The following is a 19,085-nucleotide window of genomic DNA, read 5'->3' as shown; positions in this document are numbered from 1 at the left end:
AGCTGACTTCTGAGTACCTAAGGAAGGAGGGTGGTCTCCCAGATAGCAAGTGCTGGTGCAGCCGTCTCCTCCCTTTATCAGAAGGGACCCCAGCTCGTTCTGGAAAGCTGTCCAACCAAGAGACCACCGTTGATCCACTGGGCTTCTGTTGGCCCTCCCGTCCTGCATTTATGGCACAGACAGCACTGTCCAGTTCTGCTCACCTTATCCAGCTTCTCAGTGCATGCAAATAAAGACCTTAACACCTTAGGACAGTTACACCTTAAGCCTAATATAAAACCATGCACATCTCATTAGAGTGCCCTAATATCTGCAGGAGTTAAACAGTAGCTATTATTATTTCCGTTTTACTCTTGGGGAAATAGGTCAAGGTTCTGTTAGCCCACGGTCACTTTGCTAATCAGATTTTGGCACTAGATCTGTAGTTCTTCTGAACCTTGTTTATACCATTTTGCATTTTGAGTCAAACGGGGTGCCTGCTACTTCATTTGCATTACAGAGGACATCACCTGGTAATGTTCAGAAACCTGGGGTGGGGGGTGGCCCTGTGAGAGATTCTTTACTTGTTAGAAGCCACCAGGGCTTAGAAGTTTCTCAACTTTCAGTTGCATGGAACTGCATGTGCTAGGATATTTGGATGGGCATGTTAGGAACTTTGTGGACAGACTTTCTATTGCTAAATGTATTATTGTGAGCTGTGAAGTGTGGAAGACAATCAAAAGGGAACAAGGGGCGCCTGGGTGGCTCAGTGGGTTGAGCGTCCGACTCTTGATTTTGGCTCAGGTTATGATCTCATCATGGTTTTGTGAGTTCAAGCTCCACACTGGGCTCTGTGATGACAGTGTGAAGCCTGCTTGGGATTCTCTCTCTCTCTCTCTCTCTCTCTCTTTCTCTCTCTCTCAATCTTTCTACCCCTCCCCACTCACACTATCTCCGTCTCTCTCAAAATAAGCAAAAAAAAAAAAAAATTTTTAAAGGGGACAAGGAGCAAGAAAGAATTCATGTTAAACACCAAATAAAACACTACACCTCTAGCGAAAGAATATTCTTCAGATGTCAATAGGAAACAGCAACTGTAGTTATAATCTTGTTGCTCAAGAAGTTTTCTTGGTCCCTTGGACTTCGTAGAAATTGAGATAAGTGAAAATAGGGCATTTCCATTCAGGGTGCAAATCATGTAAGTCATAAAGCAGGTCAGAAAATAATAAATACACCAGCAAACAAACAAAACCATGTGGAAGAATCAGAGGTAGGTTCCAGCTGGCACATGCAGAAGCCAGGAGGAATGTTCTCATTCCTCGAGAAGGCTTTCAACTTAAAAATAAATTTAAACTTACATATTCCTGGGTGAAGTCTATGAGGTTCTGTAAATCAATGTCATCTCTGTACGCTCTGATGTTGTTGTTTATAAAGAAATACAGCTGGTCTTTGATCCAGTCTTTGAAAACAAATGCCAGAACCCCAGCAGTGAGCTCCAGGAAGAAAATAATTCCCAGGAACACAGAAAACTAAGACAAAAGACACACAGAGAACAGTTAAAAGGGCTATTTTGATCATATATAGTTAGAAGGTTCCTTCTAAAAAGGTTTGTAATTACATTGGGTGGTTGTTACACATGTCCAAAGCAGATAATCTTCAGTTTAAGATTCATTAATAGAATATTATATTCCAAGAAAGGATTTTTAAAAATCATTCATAATCACATTTTAGGGACTCTTGTGGTCCATTTGGTAATTAAACAACAAAGCCTATAAGCAAACATGGATAAAAGGAATTTCTCATTAGACCCACATTAAGACCTAATGAGTTTCTTCTGATTGATGTACTGCCAGACTCTTGAACCATGACCTGCCCCTACCTCTAGTAAGCTTTCGTAATGCTGAAAGAGAAATTATCTCAGTATTGTAAGATCGACTGCCATTTGTTACTATGGCCTTGATTCTGTATGCAACACGTTCCTTTTCTGGATTCAGATACTGCTTTAATTCTCCTTTGCACCTGCTTTATGGTGTAAGATAGCAGATGTGTTCATCTTGGATGACGAGGTCAAAGAGGAAGTTTGTGTGTGTGGGCGGGGGGGGGGGGGGGGGGGGGATGGTGGCGGCGGTGGTGACTAGGATGTGAAAATCATTTACCATCATGAAAACTGGGTTGAAAGCTTTCTTAGGAACACTGGCTGTGTTCACCCTTCTTTGTAAATACCAGTCTCAGAAGATTTTAAATAACATCAACCTGCAGCCAAAGGAAGACTTCTGGCTAATGCAGACAACAAGAATTTAAACAGAAAGGCTGGAGGCCACAGGTAATGTGATTGCCCATAAATCTGGAGAAATTGTCTTTCCATCTAGAAGACTCAGATGGCAGTCATACCAACGTATCATTCACACCCACGGTTCTTTCCACTTCCTATCGCCCCCACCCTCTTACTCTTTTCTAATTCATTGTGCCGAAACAGATTATGAGAAATGAGGTTGTGAAGGACGAGGTGAACTTCTGGTAACAAGGACAGAAAGAGGGCCACAGCTGCTCCGCAGAGCTCCTGAAAGCTACAGGACGGAGAGTGGTTGAGAGGCAGAGGGGGCTAAAGCTCTCTGCCTCAGCAAGCAGACATCAAGCAGCCAACCGAGAGAAAAAGGTGCTGGAGGAGTGGCGCGAAGCAGACTACACAGTTACTTATTAAAACAAAGCAAAGACAACAATATGTTAATTCCTCCAGCAAACATCGAAGGACCCATAATAGATTGGGCCCTGGATATGGAGGGCTTTGCAGAAGCAAGGATGAGTAAGGCATAATCCTGCCTCCAAAGACCTCACAGTCTTATGTGCGGTGAGGGTGGGAGAGGGCAGTGGGGTGGGGCCTTCTCACATCAAATGTCTGCATATCTGACAGTGTTTTTCCAGGGTACCAAGGGCCATCTTGGGAGGGTGGGCATGAGGGGAGGGGTGGAAGAAAGGAAGAAGTCCCTGGCAAAGTCTAGGACCCCAAAGTTTAGGCCTTAATTCTAGACCCTCCAGGGCTCAGGTTCAGCTTCCATAGATCTCCTGGTTATCTGTCCTTGATGCATTCAGTAGAAATAGGATCTCAACTGTTAATTATCATCAGTGGTACCAGTAATTTCAAAGTAAGCTTTCCTCAATCTAGAAAAAAGGGCAGGAAAAAACTATCACTTTTACTCAATGCCTACCCCATAGTATAAAACAACTCCCGTCCCTTTATTAGGTACAGAAATATACTAGTTATCACACTATACAAATGAGAAAATCATTTGTATACAAATGTACACAAAATACCAAGTACAATACAATAGTACACAAAATACCAAGACGCAAGTCATGAAGAGATTTTAACTAGCTTTTTGTTCTCATCACCATAAAGGTTAGGCAAGCTCATTTTCCAGTTACCCTGGGAAATTTTCCTTTAATGTTATATGATACATATATGTCAAAAATTAAGTCCAAATTAAATTCTTATAGAGTATTTGGCAGAAACATATATGCCCTGGCCCTGTAACCTAATTTCCCCCACTTTCAAAGGTGCAGAGACTGACTCACAGGCTTCAAACTAGGGCCTTAGCTGACCAGGAAGCTTCATTTCTATTTCACATTATCTTAGCTCTCAGATTTTCCCTCAGCCAATCTCCTAGCCTTACAGAATCCAATCTTCGAGGCTGTTTTCAAGCCATGTTGACATTTGCTTCTACTTACTTCACAGCTCCTGCTCAAAGAATATTCTGGGCCAGGTTTTATTGTTTGTACTAAATAGAGACCATTTTAAATATTATCCGACACTTTTAAAAGCCAAGAAACAATTCAATTTTCTTCACTTCCAAAATGGGACTTTAGAAATTAAGGTGCTGATTTAGAGAAATGTATCTATTTCTGCCTGTTCAGTTAACTCTGGTATCTTCAAGTACAAATACAATAAACTACATTAAAGGGATTCCTCTTACAAACTAAACTGTATTCAAGTAGATCATATTAAAGGGGATCCCATATTGAGGCCACAGAGGCTAAAACTGATAAAATAGTGGCAAATGCTCAGTATTATCTGTGGCCTTATGAGACTACAGAAAAACTGAGTGAGGTGAGCCCACGCATTTAGAAGGCTCTCATGCCAGGAAGACTGGCAGGTTAGGATCATGGACAGAGCTCTCCTGGGGGCTCCACAGGTCTTTGATTAGGTAAGGAATGAAGTAACTCTGTGTGTGCATGTGTTTAAAAGGGGGAACTGGGAGATAAGGCAAACGGAGTGTTAGGAAACCAGTTGTTCCCAACACAGACCTATGTATACAGAACAGAGAACCAACTGGTCACTTAAGTGTAGAGAAGACCAAATATCCCTTAGTTTTCCCTGTTAGTAGAGTCATATAAACTTTCAGGATAAACATAAGAACGTGCAGGTCCGATTCTCCAAAACCTCACCCGCTCCAGAGCTGCCCAAATTTGAAATGGGCTACCCTGGGTAGGGTACAGTGAGTCTGCTCTCTTCAGGGATATTCAAGAAAAATGCCAGAGGATGATGTGGCCCGGAAAGAGAATCACATATTGCATGGCTGCTGGCACTAGTTCAAGTGTAGGCTCTTGTTTTAAGTGAAAATGTCCCTGAACGATGAGAAGTATGATTCTAGCAACAGGGGTTATTACACGAATACTGTTGTCCAGAAATCCCACCATCTTCCCTCACCACAGGAAGGTGGATTGTTTTCACCCTTCCGCTGTTATTCAGAGGGCATCCACACAGGTGCCCACCCGCATGCCAAGCTCCAGACTGACAGGCACCTTTGGCTGACCTTTGACTACACCTAACAAACCTGTTTCAGATACATACACGTAAGCATATGCCATTTTTTTCTCCTTTGGAAGGAATCTCCAAAGGAAAGGCTTTCATTTCTCACGCTCTACTTTATTACTTATCTGCCCCTGGTAAAACTCCTCCTCTAAAAATTTTCATGCTAACAGTGCACACACCCTGCAAGGGACCTGAAAATTATGCTGATCATACAAAAGGAGAAGTCTGTACTGGCAGAGAAGGAGGAGGACGTCCCTCTTACTGTTTTTCCATATTCGCCGAAACCTACTGCTTAACAGATTTAATCAGGACAGGCCACAGCCAATGTGCTTATGTCTGGTTTTTCTCAACTATGTGAAGAGTTCACTACCAACTAGGTACTTAAAAGAGGAGGTAAAAATCACTTAAGAGAAGAAAACTATATGTATACCTACCTTAATCTAAAGGCATTTTAGGGACTGGAAATGCAAATCCTGATATACACGTACAAAACCTCCACGGAGGGCACGGGCTGGGGGTGGTACTTATATCGTTAAGAAAAACGGGGGAGCACGTAGCTGGTGATCTAGAGAGCTCTCCCAAAAGGAGAGCATTAGCCGGGCCATATTTTTGCTTTGCCTTTGGTAGAGCCACTTTGCCTACAGATGGGGTATCCTCCTGTGGAGAGACGGGAGCTTAGCCCTCAGCCTGAGAGCCGAGTGGGATACTCACGAACTTGAGAAGGAAGGTGTTTTCCCGTAGCGCTCCAATGCACCCTGCGAATCCCAAAATGAACATCACTCCTCCCACCACAAGGAAGAGCCAAACCGGGTCAAAGCCACCGAGATCAGTGATGGAAGAGATGTTGGACAGAACTCCCTGGGGACGGAAAAGCACACACAACAAGGCACCAGGATGCCCGGTCAGTGTTTCAACATGGAAAGATTAATACAATGGTTTATTCCCCCTTTCAATGAAAAACTTCAGAGGTCATCTGATTATTATGCATGATTAACACTCAAGAAACACTGCAAAAAACAAACAAAAGACTACTTTTTTCTAAGGTCTAGATAAGTTTGCAATTTTGGTAAAATTACATAAAGCAAAGAAATGACCCCAGGAAACTGTCATCAGACCTTGTATGGAGAAGATGTGGATGTTACCTTTTTTTCTATGTCCAAATATAAGCAGTCATAAGTAAAAACATGTGGGTAAGAGAAACACACTTCCCAACCCCCAGGAAGAGGAGTCATTTTTGAAGCCCCAAGGCAGACAAGGGCCTGCTTCAAGCCTGTGGCATTTCTCAGGAACCAGGGTGTGGAGCTGGAGGCTGAAGGCTACCACAGCAGGCCAGCCCCAGCAACAAGCCCCTGCAAGTCTTCCAGGGAAGGATCATGCCTCAGGATCCACCCTTGAGCTTCACAGTAGACCCTACCCGGCTCCGATCCCCCAAAGCCCACTTAGGTGATCTGTGCTGATGGCTATCTCACACTGACTCATTAGGGGTATTTAACTTAATACCTTTTTTTTTTTTTTTTTTTTAAGAACTGAGATATAGGGGCCTCTGGGTGGCTCAGTCAGTTGAGAGTTCCCATCACAGACCTATGTGTACAGAACAGCCTTGATATTGGCTCATGTCATGATCCCAGGGTCATGGTATCAAGCCCCCACATCGGGCTCTGAGCTGAGCATGGAGCCTGCTTGGGATTCTCTCCCTCTTTCCCTCTGCCCCTCTCCCTGCCCCCCACATGTATTCTCTCCCTCAAGAAATTTAAAAAATCAATAATTGAGATTTAAAGGATTCATACGTCAAAAGTTACTCCCAGACTTTCCACCCTTTTGTTTTCCTTCCAAAGGAACCCAGAGTGATTTCATTTCTTCATGGACATGCAACTTTTTTACAGAAATCATTTCTCCCTCAGCTGTGATACCACATCACATACCACCCAGACCCTCTGTTAGAAATTATGAGATTTTTTCCCCCTAAAATGCAAGGTACATATTTACTATTCATTTCTATAGAGGCAGACACCTGTTTTTTTGAAACTGCGGATGTATAGGAGTCTTAAATACCCAATATCATCAATATTTTATTTTATTAAATTTGTTTTGAACTCTCAAAATATCCCAGAATATCATAGTATAGCTTGCTGTGAAGTCTTATAACAATTTGTTTTCATAGCACTGCCAACAACCTGAAAGAACATAAAGTATGTATCTGATTCTATACTTGAGGAAAATGAAACCCAGAGAGGCTCGGTAGCTTGCTGAAAGTCACACAGCTACTGATATTTTGGAACCAAAACAGAATGCCTACCTCAGTGTTTGCCTACCAAGTGGAAGCCATGTATTTGCTTCCCAGCACTTTCCAGTCAGCATGAATTAACACCAAAGTTTAGGAGTTTGAAGTTTCCATCCATTTTAAGGTTGTAGGATCATTTGGACAAAAACAATTTGTTTGTTGTTATTGTTGGTGTTTTTAGACGGGGCATTAACTTAAGAACAATAGGATATTAATAATAGGACAGATATGAGAAATACAGGACTCTTAAAATGTACAATTTAAACTTTACAGGAAAGGCCAAAGGTTTAAATAAGTCACAGATAAAGGGTTGAGAGATTATGAAAGCAGTTAGGAATGTAGGGTGTATTCACTAACTTCTGAGGTGACCTCACAAACACAACCACACCCTTCATGAGACTGCTTAGACCAATGGTTTGATCCAGTCTTGTGTTTCTCATATTTCCAAGCTTCGAACTGTGACTACTCTGGGGAGGCAGGGGAGAAGAGGAAAACACAGAAATAGTTATCAACTCTCTACCTGCACAAATGATGCTGAGAAAAAAATTGCCAGAAAAGACACACAAAATCCAAGCACCAGTGGTGAGGGGCCAGTGTTAGAAGGAAATCAATCTCTCCCCCTAGAATGTCTCTGAACACAGGTGTCCATACTTAAAGTCTTAATGTTTTAGACCTGCTAATAAGACAGGGAAAAAAAGGACTTTGGAGGGTATATAGATAACATTCTCTTAAAATTTAAAGAGTTAATTATGAGATAAGTAGATTCAATTTACTTGGTACCGAAAAGAGGCAGCAGAGGTGGAAGTGACAGGAAGAGAGGTCAGTACGATTGTAAAAGAGGGCTTTCTAATACCCTCCAGCAATGGATCAGAGAAGGCTTCCCATTCATGGGGAAGCCAAACTATGAACCTTGCTGTTCAGTTGTGTTAGGATGGATTCCCAAATTGGATGGGAAACGGGGCACAAGGACCTTCAGGTTCCTCCCAACTTTAATACCATTCTATGATTTCACCTATTTTTAATGGGCTTTTTGTGACTCACACTCAAGTTTGAGCAAAGATCCAATTGTTCCCTAACACTCTTCTGTGATCTGTGGCTCTACACAAAGAGGTTATGGACAACAGGGGCATTTATCTGGGCAGCTCTGGCCAAGCCACCAGCCAGCCAACACACATACCTGCGTCTCAAACACAAAGCTACACCCCAAAAAGAAAAAAAAAAATGATGTCAACTATCAGTAGATTCCTGGATCATTTGTCTTCTCTGGGTTTCATTTGGAGGAGGAGTATTTGGCTTCCCAGACAAACTTATTTTCATACTCTTACTCTGTCCAGCCTACGGGGGCAATTTTAATTGAGAGGCCTTCAACTGTTTCCATGGAAACAACAATCATTTGGGGGCCTAGCAGGCCTGCAGATTCTACTCATTTAATCCTAAATTCCGGCAAAAGCCAGGGCTGGAGACAGATACTGAGTGCTTGTGGGAGACAATATTCTGCAAAGCATGAAAAAGACTACCAAGAACTTTGTTTTTAATGGATTCAGAATACACCCAGGTCGTTATCTGTTGAAAACTAACTCCAATCTTAAAACACAAAGTGTGGAAGTCAATGCCCAGTGCCCAGCCTCCTTTTCCTCAGGATTAGGGCTACTTACCTAGACAGAGATGAAAAAAAGACTGTACTTCACCTGTGCTGTGTTTCCAAATATTCACTGAAAAGCAGTCTTACTGCTTCTGACTACACAGATTAAAGAAGAGCTGAACGTAATCCTGGCAACAAGATTCTGGATTACAAAAATGATGGGGAGTTGATAGTTCAGCCTTCTGTTGTCTTAAAGATGGGGTCTCTCATTGGACTTCTTAATTTTGTTAAGTTCCATCTGACAAATGAGTAAGAAGTGTTAGCACCATGCCTGCTGAAGAATAATTATAATCAAAGCTTGTTGTTGACAAGAAGCCGGGGGGGGGGGGGGGGGGCGCGGGGGGGAATACAAGGTCTAAGATTACAGTTAAGTCTGCCAAGTGATTTAAAATAGATATTCTGATTGGTGGTAAATCCTGAGGAATGCGCAAGAACAACACCAGCAGATACCTAGTCTTCTGGGAACCTGTGGGCACCACTCTCTTCTTTGGGGAACAACACTTCCCCTTCTTGTAAGGATTTCTTCTCCCCCAAATGCATTCCATGTGCCCCTCAGAGCTGCCAATTCTCACATGACCCCACTGCCCCAGGACAGTTGAGAAGTCTGAATTGCCTTCCTCTGACACTAGGATTTACAACAAGCGTCTCCCTCCTGTGGCTGAAGTTGTAAAATACCAAATTCTGGAGCCACATATACTGTGTTTTCCACCACGTGGAGAAAGTCAATCTGCAGTGAGAAATAGAAAGCCAGGCTTAGGCAGAAACAAAGAATAAGGGTAGGGAGGGAAAATCCTGTCAGTATTATAATCCCTGGCTTGCCAATGAGTTCTACCAGTCACTCCCAAATACTTAGAATACCCCACCCTTGACTGCACAAGCTGGTTCTATTTGAGTCTGTGTTTGCATTTGAGGACCTGCACAACCTGACAACAGCTGAATAAATTGTGCTTTTAATGCCACATGTGTGCATATATACAGGTGCATCACACACACACACACACACCCCTCCAAAACCGGAAGTTCACACTTTAGCAGGGGGAAAAAAGGTTTTGGGGGGTGGGATGGGGAGCGGAAAAGAGCAGAGGTAAGCTTGGACTTAATATGGTTCCTTTACTCAGCTGGCTGATATTTACAGTCAACACAGCAATTAAGCCAGTGTAAACAGTCTTCCTTCATGTTGACTCGCTATCAACTCAGCATCATTAATGAAATGAGTTCTGCATGGAATTTTTAGGTGCTTTGTCTCGGTTAATACTTACATAATTTAAATTCCAATTCTCCATGTAAATCTGAACGCTCAACCCTTGAGCTTAAATATCAACTTTTTAGAATTCAAACTTATTTGCGCACCTGGGTGGCTCAGTCGACTGAGTGCCATCGGCTCAGGTCATGATCTTACAGCTCGTGAATTCAAGCCCCACATCGGGCTCGCTGCTGTCAGTACCGAGCCCACTTCAGATCTTCTGTCCCCCTCTCTCTCTGCCCCTTCCCCACTTGTGCTCTGTCTCAAAAATAAAGATTAAAAAAAAAGAACTCAAACTTATTGAAAAAAATAAATACAAAATGTCATTTGGCTCCTCTCTTCCATCCCCAGCACTGCTGCTTATGTGAGAAGTACATACACACAGCCTGGTATTTGCATCCCACTTACTAGTAAGTTCTTTTACTTCTACAAGAATCCTGCAGGCAGAGCCCTGGGAGCAAAAGCTGTTAAGGGCACTGGGCTTCATGCATCAAGTCAGAAAATACCCTCCAACGAAGCTGAATCATGAAATGAAGAAAAATGGAGGAGAAGTAGAGCAATTAGCCACATGTACTTATTCCTTTACCCATTTGTTTTGGTTGACATGAAAATGGAATTCTGAACAGTAGCAGTAGAGAAACATAAAGAGTCAGAATAAGAAAGCCAGAGACCAAGACTATAGATCACAAGAATATATTCAAGTACTACAGACTCAAGAATATAGGGAGATATCCTACACATATATTCTTAATTTATCATTAAGATTATATTAATAAACACTGGTTTTTAAGAGTTCTTCATATTCATACTATGTATTTCTGTATCTATAGTCTGATGCCCTCAGCTCCTCCAGACCTATAGCCGGTGCAGCAGCAGAGGCAGAAACAAATTGACCATAACGTAAAGTGCTGCTCTAAAGACAAGATGAATACCAGGCAATTAAAAAAGTTGAAAGAAACAAATATATTCAGCAAATTAGCGATTCCACAAATTGGCTTTTGGACAACTAGCTTAGCTCTTGGCATATCAATTCAGAGCCTCCAAGAGAGGATCCTCCAGTGAAAATAGATTTCCATTATCTACTAGGGACTGGATAGTATCTCTCAGAACTTAGCAAGAAGACCAATATGTGCCTAAAAAGAAATAAAACAAGTTCATGGAACATGTCTAAGGCAATACCATACAGAAATTTAGAGAGCCAACAAAAACATGTATCAATATGCATCCTCTATCTAAGGTAAAGGGGAGACTCAGATATTGCAGTCACTCAGGCTGCTCTAGAGTGTGGCAGGGAGCATTTGTCCTGCACTGTACTCATGCCCACCTGTCCACCTACAATTTCCCCTGGAATCCAGAAACACAGAAAGAGGGTAGCCTGGACAGGGCTAGATGAGGGGCAAAGGGACAGGACACGATAATACAGATATATCTTGTCCTGAATCCTAGTTCCGCAACCTACTATCTGTGTGATCTTGGACAAGTTACCAAACCCAAGTCTCAATTTCCACATCAGTGAAATGGTATCTCACATCCTCAGGATGAAGGAAATAATTCAAATAAATCCAAACACTATGCTAAGAGCTTGGCACAAAAGAAGAAGCCAGTGAATGTTTACCACTTTCCTCATTATCATCACTATTATACGACACCACAAGGAAGCGATCTGATGCTTTAGAAGCACATAGGAGAGGCATCTAACCCAATTGCACTGGAGTGGAATCTGTTTTGCTCTGGTACTTACTTTACCTGACCCCCCTCCCCTGCCCTTTTTTAAATGTTTATTTTATTTTTGAGAGAGAGCATGCAAGCAGGGGAGGGTCAGAGAGAGAGGGAGAGAGAATTCCAAGCAGGCTCCACACTGACAGCAGCAAGCCTAACCTGGGACTCAAACTCACGAACTGTAAGATCATGACCTGAGCCAAAGTCAGACACTCAACTAAGAAGCCCAGGTGACCCTGTGCCTGACCCTTTCTAAGGAAAGCCATACCATATCTGATGATCATGCCTAATGGAAGTGGCAATAACTGACTTGCCAATCAGATCTTCTTTATTGGGCAATGGGAAATCACCTAAAGGCACTCAGAGTAAAGGCGGAAGAGAGAAGCCATGAGTAAGCAAAAGCCAGGAGTAGGCAGAGGCCATGAGTGGGTGGAAGCTAAGAGTACACAGAAGTGGTGCAGCGGAGAAAAGAGCAGCGAGAAGTGTGAGTCAACAGTGGTGAGCACACGGAGCAGTCAGCAGCCATGCTGCCATGATGGCGGCACCCTGGACCAGGGAAAGCAGGCTTCTGCTGTCAAGGAGCCAGAAGGGTGCCCTGGTGGTCAAAAATTCACCACTCCTGAGTGATCTTCCAGCTACTTAACAATGTCGTACTCCCTGTGGGATCGCGTCATCCGGTGGTTTGATGAACACGTATATCTCAGTAAGAATGTGAAAAATCAGCCCACCTTCCCTCTGCTCTCCTTCCTCCTCATCAGCACCTCATTCATTCAGCTACCTCTGGAATTTAAGCAGCTTCTCACCAGGGTTCTGCAATAAAGGAATATGCTCTGAGGATAACGATTTCTTCTTGGAAAAGGTTTCTATGCACGTGCAGAAATGAAAAGGCAAACAAAGCTCCAGAAGGGTTTCAAACCAATAAACCTCAGGAGCGTCTGTGGTTTTTTTCCACCACCAGCTCAGAGAGTCCTCTGTGTACCACCTGGCAAGCTTCAGTTTCTTCTCTCACAACCCACACAGAAAAGAAGGGCAAAAATAGCATTAATAAGCCCCTAAGGTCTGGGACTCTTCTGCTTTGGCATATACAAGCACATTCCTTCCGACTGCTGGATGAGAAACAAAGAGACAGTCACATGGAATGTGCACCCACAGCCTGGCCAGATGGACCCCTTTGAGATTTATGAGACTGGGTCCTGATTCACCTACCCCTCCAGAAACCAGACCCTACTGGGGTGGAACTGGCAGCAGTTCTAGAGTAAAAAGGAGAGAAGCATTTCCCTACTTGAGAAAGGAGGTGGGATAGGACATTCTAAAGAAGATGAGGGACCGGGGGAGGGGTGGTCCTGAAGAGCAGGAGGTGCAGCTTTAAACAACAGCCACAGGAAGACCCAGCTGAAACCAAAGGCCGCAGGGAGACCTGCTCCTTAAACATTCACCAGAGATCCCCCAGATATTAGAGAGGAAAGCCACTCTGCAAACCCCCCAACGTCCATTTGTCTAAAGAACTGCAGCAGAGTCCAGAGACAGAACTCAAAGGCGAAGAGACAAGAGCTCACTGGGGCCTGAGCGGTCTGGGGAGACGTAAGGTTGTGGGGGCAGCGGAACTCGGGGTCTGGCCAACAGATGCAGGGTTAAAGGAAGACCAGCCGCATTAAAGGCATGCGGTTTCCCTTTTTTTTCTTGTCAAAGGTCATCGATGAGATTTAAGGATCCCTTCTTACAGATAAAAAATGGCCATGACCTGCTTTGGGAGAAGAGGAGGAGGAGAGGCCATCACCTTCCAGGTCTCCATCAAATCCTGCAGCCAGGCAGCTGGGGGGGCAGCCAGCTGTACCAAGTCCTATCCATTAGTGCCACTCACAGGCCAGAAATGCCCCCCGGCCTGAGGGGCTGCCTCTCTGAACATGGAAACAAAGCTTTTTCAGAAATCCAGCATGTTCCCAGGCCACTGCCCAGATATTTTCACATGCATGTTCTGATGATGGAATACGTACCCAGAAACAGCCCTAAGTATAAAGTTTAAACTGAAATATGTAACAGAGGCTCTGATCACGGTGACCCCAAAACTAAAGTGAAAAAGACGAAAGCAAAGTCTAGCCTAGTGGCAAGTAATCACTGTATTCGAGGGCTCCAGAGATACAACTCAGTTATTGAGTAAAGACCTTCCTGGGGATCACCTGAGAGGCGACAAGTACTGCGTTTGTCAGGGGTAGTGCGAGTGAAGGCATAGTGACACCCCCAGGAGCGAGTCTAGAGGGGAGACAGGGAAGTAGTGTGTTGGACAGAAGTATCTGCAGTGGGTATTATGGGAACACAACGGGGAGGGGCAGGTGATGTCAGCAAGTGTAGAGACAAAGTGACAGGGTCTGGCTCACCGAAGGGTCTACGTGCGAGTGGAACAGGTGGTGAGAGGAGACTAACAGGTCGGTGGGGTGAGCAGAGGGAGGCCCAGGTCATTTGTGCACTTAGAAAGCTCACTCCTTGGGCAGCACGTGGGTGTTAAGGAAGCAGCTGGTAGGCTCTGTGGGGATCTGCACTACTGAGCACACTGTGTGCCCGGCATGAGGCTCCCTGGATTACTTCACCCTCACAATAAGGCTAGGTAGGACCAGTGTCCATGGCAAGAAACAGACTCAGAGACGGAGTAACCTGCCAGCCCATCCAATTAAGAAAGTGGTAGGGCAGGGTGCGGAGCTCAGGCTAACAGACCCCAGAGCAGTCTGTCTGCCTACCGCCATGATGCTCTACCGTCTGAAAAAAGCATGCAGCAATGAGCAAGAAGATTCTTATTTTCAACGCGACGTCGTACACCTGTTTCTAAAATTTTAAGAAAAAGATGTAACGTGATATTAGAATGACGTTTTTACCCTAGACTTCCCTGATCACTATCTGAAGACCAACATGAATAGGAGACAAAGACCCGCCCCCCCCGCCTCCCATCCCCCACACACCCCACAGGCAAAGAAGAACTTTCTCTTGCACACCCCACAGAAATCAAGTGGATATAAAGTGGCTTAAGGGAGAAGAGAGTGAGAAATTCCCGCTTCTCTAGAGAAAGTGGTTACTGTGCTGGGCAACACCACTCCCCAGCAGCTTGCTTTTTACCTTAAATCTAGTGAGGAGTTTCAAGGGGACCACTGGGAGGGGCGGGGAGGGGGAGGTGTGTGCTCTGAGACACAGTGATTAGGATCAGACTGCCCAGGAAGAAGCCTGTGGGCTTGGCTCTGACTCCCGCCCTGGAAATCTAGAGAGAGAGGAAGGCTTAGGGCAGGCCAGTGCTGTTCTGGTGGCATTGGCCTCACCCCCAGATGAGTGTGTCCAGGGAGAGGCAGCTTGGGGTGAGAACAGGAAACCTGGGGGGAGGACAGGAAACCTCAAAAGGCAGAGTGCAGAGGAGCACTGGTTGAGGAAGATGGCCAGGTCTGAGCAGGGGAACCAGGCAGCCGCCAAGAATAGAGAAATCCACCAAACTCAAGGGAACCACTAGACAGAGGGACTCAGCAGGGAAGCCTCAAAAAGACCAAGATATCATCCCCTTCACCATCTGCCAGGTCCCAAGAGCAAAGCTCCACTCCCACTTCAGCTCTGGCAGGAAGTGGGCAGAGGAGCATCTGGTGAGCTGGGGAAGGGTGACAACAGGAAGCAGGGGGCAAAGGCCTCACCCTGCTCTCCTCCTTCAGGGGCCCAAGGCAGATGGGGCTGGGAGAGCAAGAACGTTGTAACACAGAGTTAGGTTCGGAGATTTGATTACCATCCAGCCCATCCGGGCTTGGACTTGTGCCTCAAGAACAGAGTAGAGCTATGGTATCTGAGAGTGAACTCCAAAGTCACAGGATTGTTGACCCACCTGAATTTTCATTCCTGAGAAATCCCTCTGAAAAAGAGTTTACACAGATACACAAAAAGAAAACAGGTGTCAATATATTTCATGTGTTTGTTGAACATGCTGATGACAACACATCAGCTCACATGCTAACTTTCCAGGTACTGAGAAAGAGCTGTTTGGTTTTCAGATTTTTGGCTACAACAGAGAACTTGAGAGGATTTCTTGGATAACACAGAGAGAGGCAGACAAACTTACTACGTTTCGGTCAATAAAATGCTATCTCCAAAGAAGTATTTTCAGCATCTCAGAAATGTCTCCTTAAAGTAGTTTTGAAGCCAAAGCAGGCATTTTTCTGTTCCAGTTAGCTGGGGAACCACCTACACCTACTGCCTCCCTCTGGCTATGGAAACTTGACCGCCACTGCTATGAACTGCCTGAATCACTGAATCTCCTGGTCTCAGATTTTCCTTCCCAGGAAAATGGAGGCAGTTTTTCCAAGGTGAGTCTCGGAAAACAATCATGTCAATGACTATGACATGAAATAACTGGAAGGTTCTAAAGGGAGACTTACAGTGAGACAGTGGTCAGGGGAAAGCCTCCAGGAAAAAGAACGCTTCTTGTCCATCCCGCAGGAAAGCCAGAGAGAAAAGCAGTCCAGGCCTGAGATGTTCTAATTCCCATTCCCCTACTAGGTCAGGACTGCCACCAACTTGCCCTCCAGGATGCTTGCTGCAGAGCTCAGGCAGGTTAGTGCAATGGAGGGAGAGGGAGGACGGGGTGGGGGTGGGGGGGCGGCGCAGACTTCCAGTGTAACCTCTCTGGGCCTCAGTTTACCCACCTCTGAAAGCTCTCAAAGTTTAACCCTAGGGATCCACAGGTCATGGAAGTGAAAACAAAACCCCTTCATGAAGAGCTGCTTTGTCTGGTGCAGTCTTTACAGTATGTAAGGGTCCTCTGAGTGTTCTCATTCATTTGCTCACCAATACGTTCTGGGCACATGTAGTTTATATAGGAGGCACGCAGCCAGAATGGAGCATTAAAAGGGCAAAGAAGACAGGCTCCTGCCCGCAAGAGGTTTTCAGATCCCACGAGCCCAGGCTGCACCCTCTGCCCGGCTGGCCAGCGCCTGTGCTGGGGGGACACAGGCAGCCACAGGGGCCTTGACTGAAGGCTAGGGATAGACACTGTTCCTACTCCAAGAAGCTGAGTCTCTGCTTGGCCCTCGACAACTCTGCTGCAGTGTCCACTTTGCGACCACTAGTGATGTATCCCTCCACCTCTCGCCCCCACCTGAACACTAAGTGAGAGGCACACACAGGAAGCAAAATGGAAAAGGAAAGGTACCCCTCATTTTTCCACGAAACGGGGCAATCATATATAGATTCCTATTTTCATGCCAGAAATGAACGTTTATTTTCTTTCCTGACATCTAGAATTAATGGACTTATTGTTGTTTGTAACACTGTACCATTATCAAATCAGACAGAACCATATGTAATTCTACTTGCTTTTATGCTGTAAGACCCGTCAACACTACATGCTTATGAGAGATCTGGGGCAACTTCAGACTTGCATAACTGAACCCTACTGGTGTTACGATTTAAAAGAATGCTTGCTTCGTTCATTTGCTCATTCATTCTTTTATAAGCAATATTCTTTGAACACCAGCTATATGCCAATCAATGTTCTAGGTATTGGAGTGAAGCAGGAAACAAAAGTCTTTGCCCTCACAAAGCTGCTTTTTTAGTGGAGTGTGTGATCAACACACTTGCTGGCATGAAAGTGGTAAAACCTATAAAAATAGGTAGGAGAAAAATCCAGGGAAGAGGGAGAGTAGCTACTCTAAATAGGTCAGGAAGGCTTGTGGACAGAGATCAGAAAGTAAGGAACATGCCAAAGTGGAACTCTCGGGGACAGCATACCAGGTAGGGGAGAGCAAGTGCAAAGGCCCTGGCTGGGGTGGGGGAGTTATGTTTGAGATTTTGGAGAAACAGCAATATGGTCAGTGGGGGCTACAGCGCAGCAGGGAAGGTCCCAGAAGTAAGGGGGGCACCATATACGGCTCAGAGAGTGATGATATGCTCATTGGAAGGTTTGGAGCAAAGAAGTGATAGGATCTGACTTACATTTTTTTTAAATTAAGTACAGTTGACATAAAATATTAATTTCAGGTATACAACATAGTGATTCATCATCTACATACATTATGAAATAATCACCAAAACAGTCTAGTTACCATCTGTCATCATATAAAGTTATTACAATATTACTCACAATATTCCCCATGTTCTACTTTTCATTCCTGTAACTTATTTTACAGTTGGAAGTCTGTGGATCTTACTCCCCTTCACCTATTTCACTTATTCTCTAACTTCTCTCCACCCCCCCCCCCCACCTCTAACCACCAGTTTGTTCTATGTATTTGGGAGTCTATTTTATTTTTTTAGGTTCCACACATAAGTGAAATCATATGGTATTTGTCTTTCTCTCTCTGACTTACTTCAGTTAACATGATACCCTCTAGGTTCATCCATGTCACAAATGGTGAGATTTCATTTTCTTTTTTTTACAGTTGAGTAATGTTCCATTATATATAGACATACCACAAATCTTCTTTACCCTATCATCTATCAATGGACACCTAGGTCTAGCTTCCATATTCTTGATATTGTAAATAATGTTGCAATGAACATAGGGGCATATATATCTTTTTAAATTAGTGTTTCTGTTTTCTTGGGATAAATACCCAGAAGTAGAATTGCTAGGTCATCTAGTATTTCTATTTTTTATTTGTTGAGGAAACTTCATAGGTGTTTTCCACAGTGGCTGCATCAATTTACATTCCCAACAACAAGGCACGAGGGTTCCCTTTTCTCTACATCCTCACCAACACTTGTTATTTCTTGTCTTTTTGATACTAGCCATTCTATATTATATTTTAAAAGGATCACTCTGGATGCTTCATGGAGATGGACCTGGGATAGGAGTAGGGAGACAAGAGTAGAGGCAGGGAAATAACTGTGGGTGTGGTAGCAGCTTAGATCAGGGTATAAAAGTGGAGGTGGAAAGAAGACATGAGATTCTCCATATATTCTCCAAGTAGAGCCAACAGTGTTTGCAAATGGACTGAATGTGGTATGAGAAGAAAAGAAGGAAGAGTGTGAAGAATCACCCAAGCAAGTAGAAAGAGAAAGTTGTCATTTATTCCAATTGGGAAGAGCAGATTTGGGAAGGGGAATCAAGAGTGGTGTTTTGGATTAAGTTTCAGAAGCCACTGGGCATTTAAGTGGAGATGTTGGGTAAGCTATTGGCTATACAAGTCTGGAGTTCAGATGACGTCCAGATCAGAGATCTAACTTTGGCAATCATCAGTGACAGATGGTGTTTGAAGTCCCGCACTTGGAGGAGATCTCCTAGAGCCTGAGTGAAGATAGAGAAAGAGGTCTTGGGACCGAGCCTGGGGCACTCCAAAATTTAGAGGTCAGAGAGGTGAGCCAGAATTAGCAAAGTGTGAGAAAGCATTGCCTATGAAGTAGAAAAACTGAAGTGTGGGATATCTTGGAAGCCAAGTAAGAAAACCATTTC

At 44.2% G+C, this 19,085-nt stretch overlaps 1 protein-coding gene across 1 annotated transcript in view; it reads right to left on the bottom strand.

The window, feature by feature from the left end:
• The window catches only part of TSPAN5 (tetraspanin 5), a 175,087-nt gene that overhangs the window by 8,432 nt on the left and 147,570 nt on the right, over nt 1-19,085 (bottom strand). Inside the window, exons 3-4 of the mRNA XM_007080976.3 lie at nt 5,501-5,647; nt 1,338-1,508 (exon numbers count right to left, since the gene is read on the bottom strand). Of these exons, the coding sequence (XP_007081038.1) occupies nt 1,338-1,508; nt 5,501-5,647 (318 nt within the window). The remainder of the gene's footprint in view (nt 1-1,337; nt 1,509-5,500; nt 5,648-19,085) is intronic.

Source organism: Panthera tigris, chromosome B1 (assembly GCF_018350195.1).
Source record: "Panthera tigris isolate Pti1 chromosome B1, P.tigris_Pti1_mat1.1, whole genome shotgun sequence".
Classification (NCBI taxonomy): domain Eukaryota; kingdom Metazoa; phylum Chordata; class Mammalia; order Carnivora; family Felidae; genus Panthera; species Panthera tigris.
This window is presented reverse-complemented; position numbering and strand designations above follow the sequence as displayed.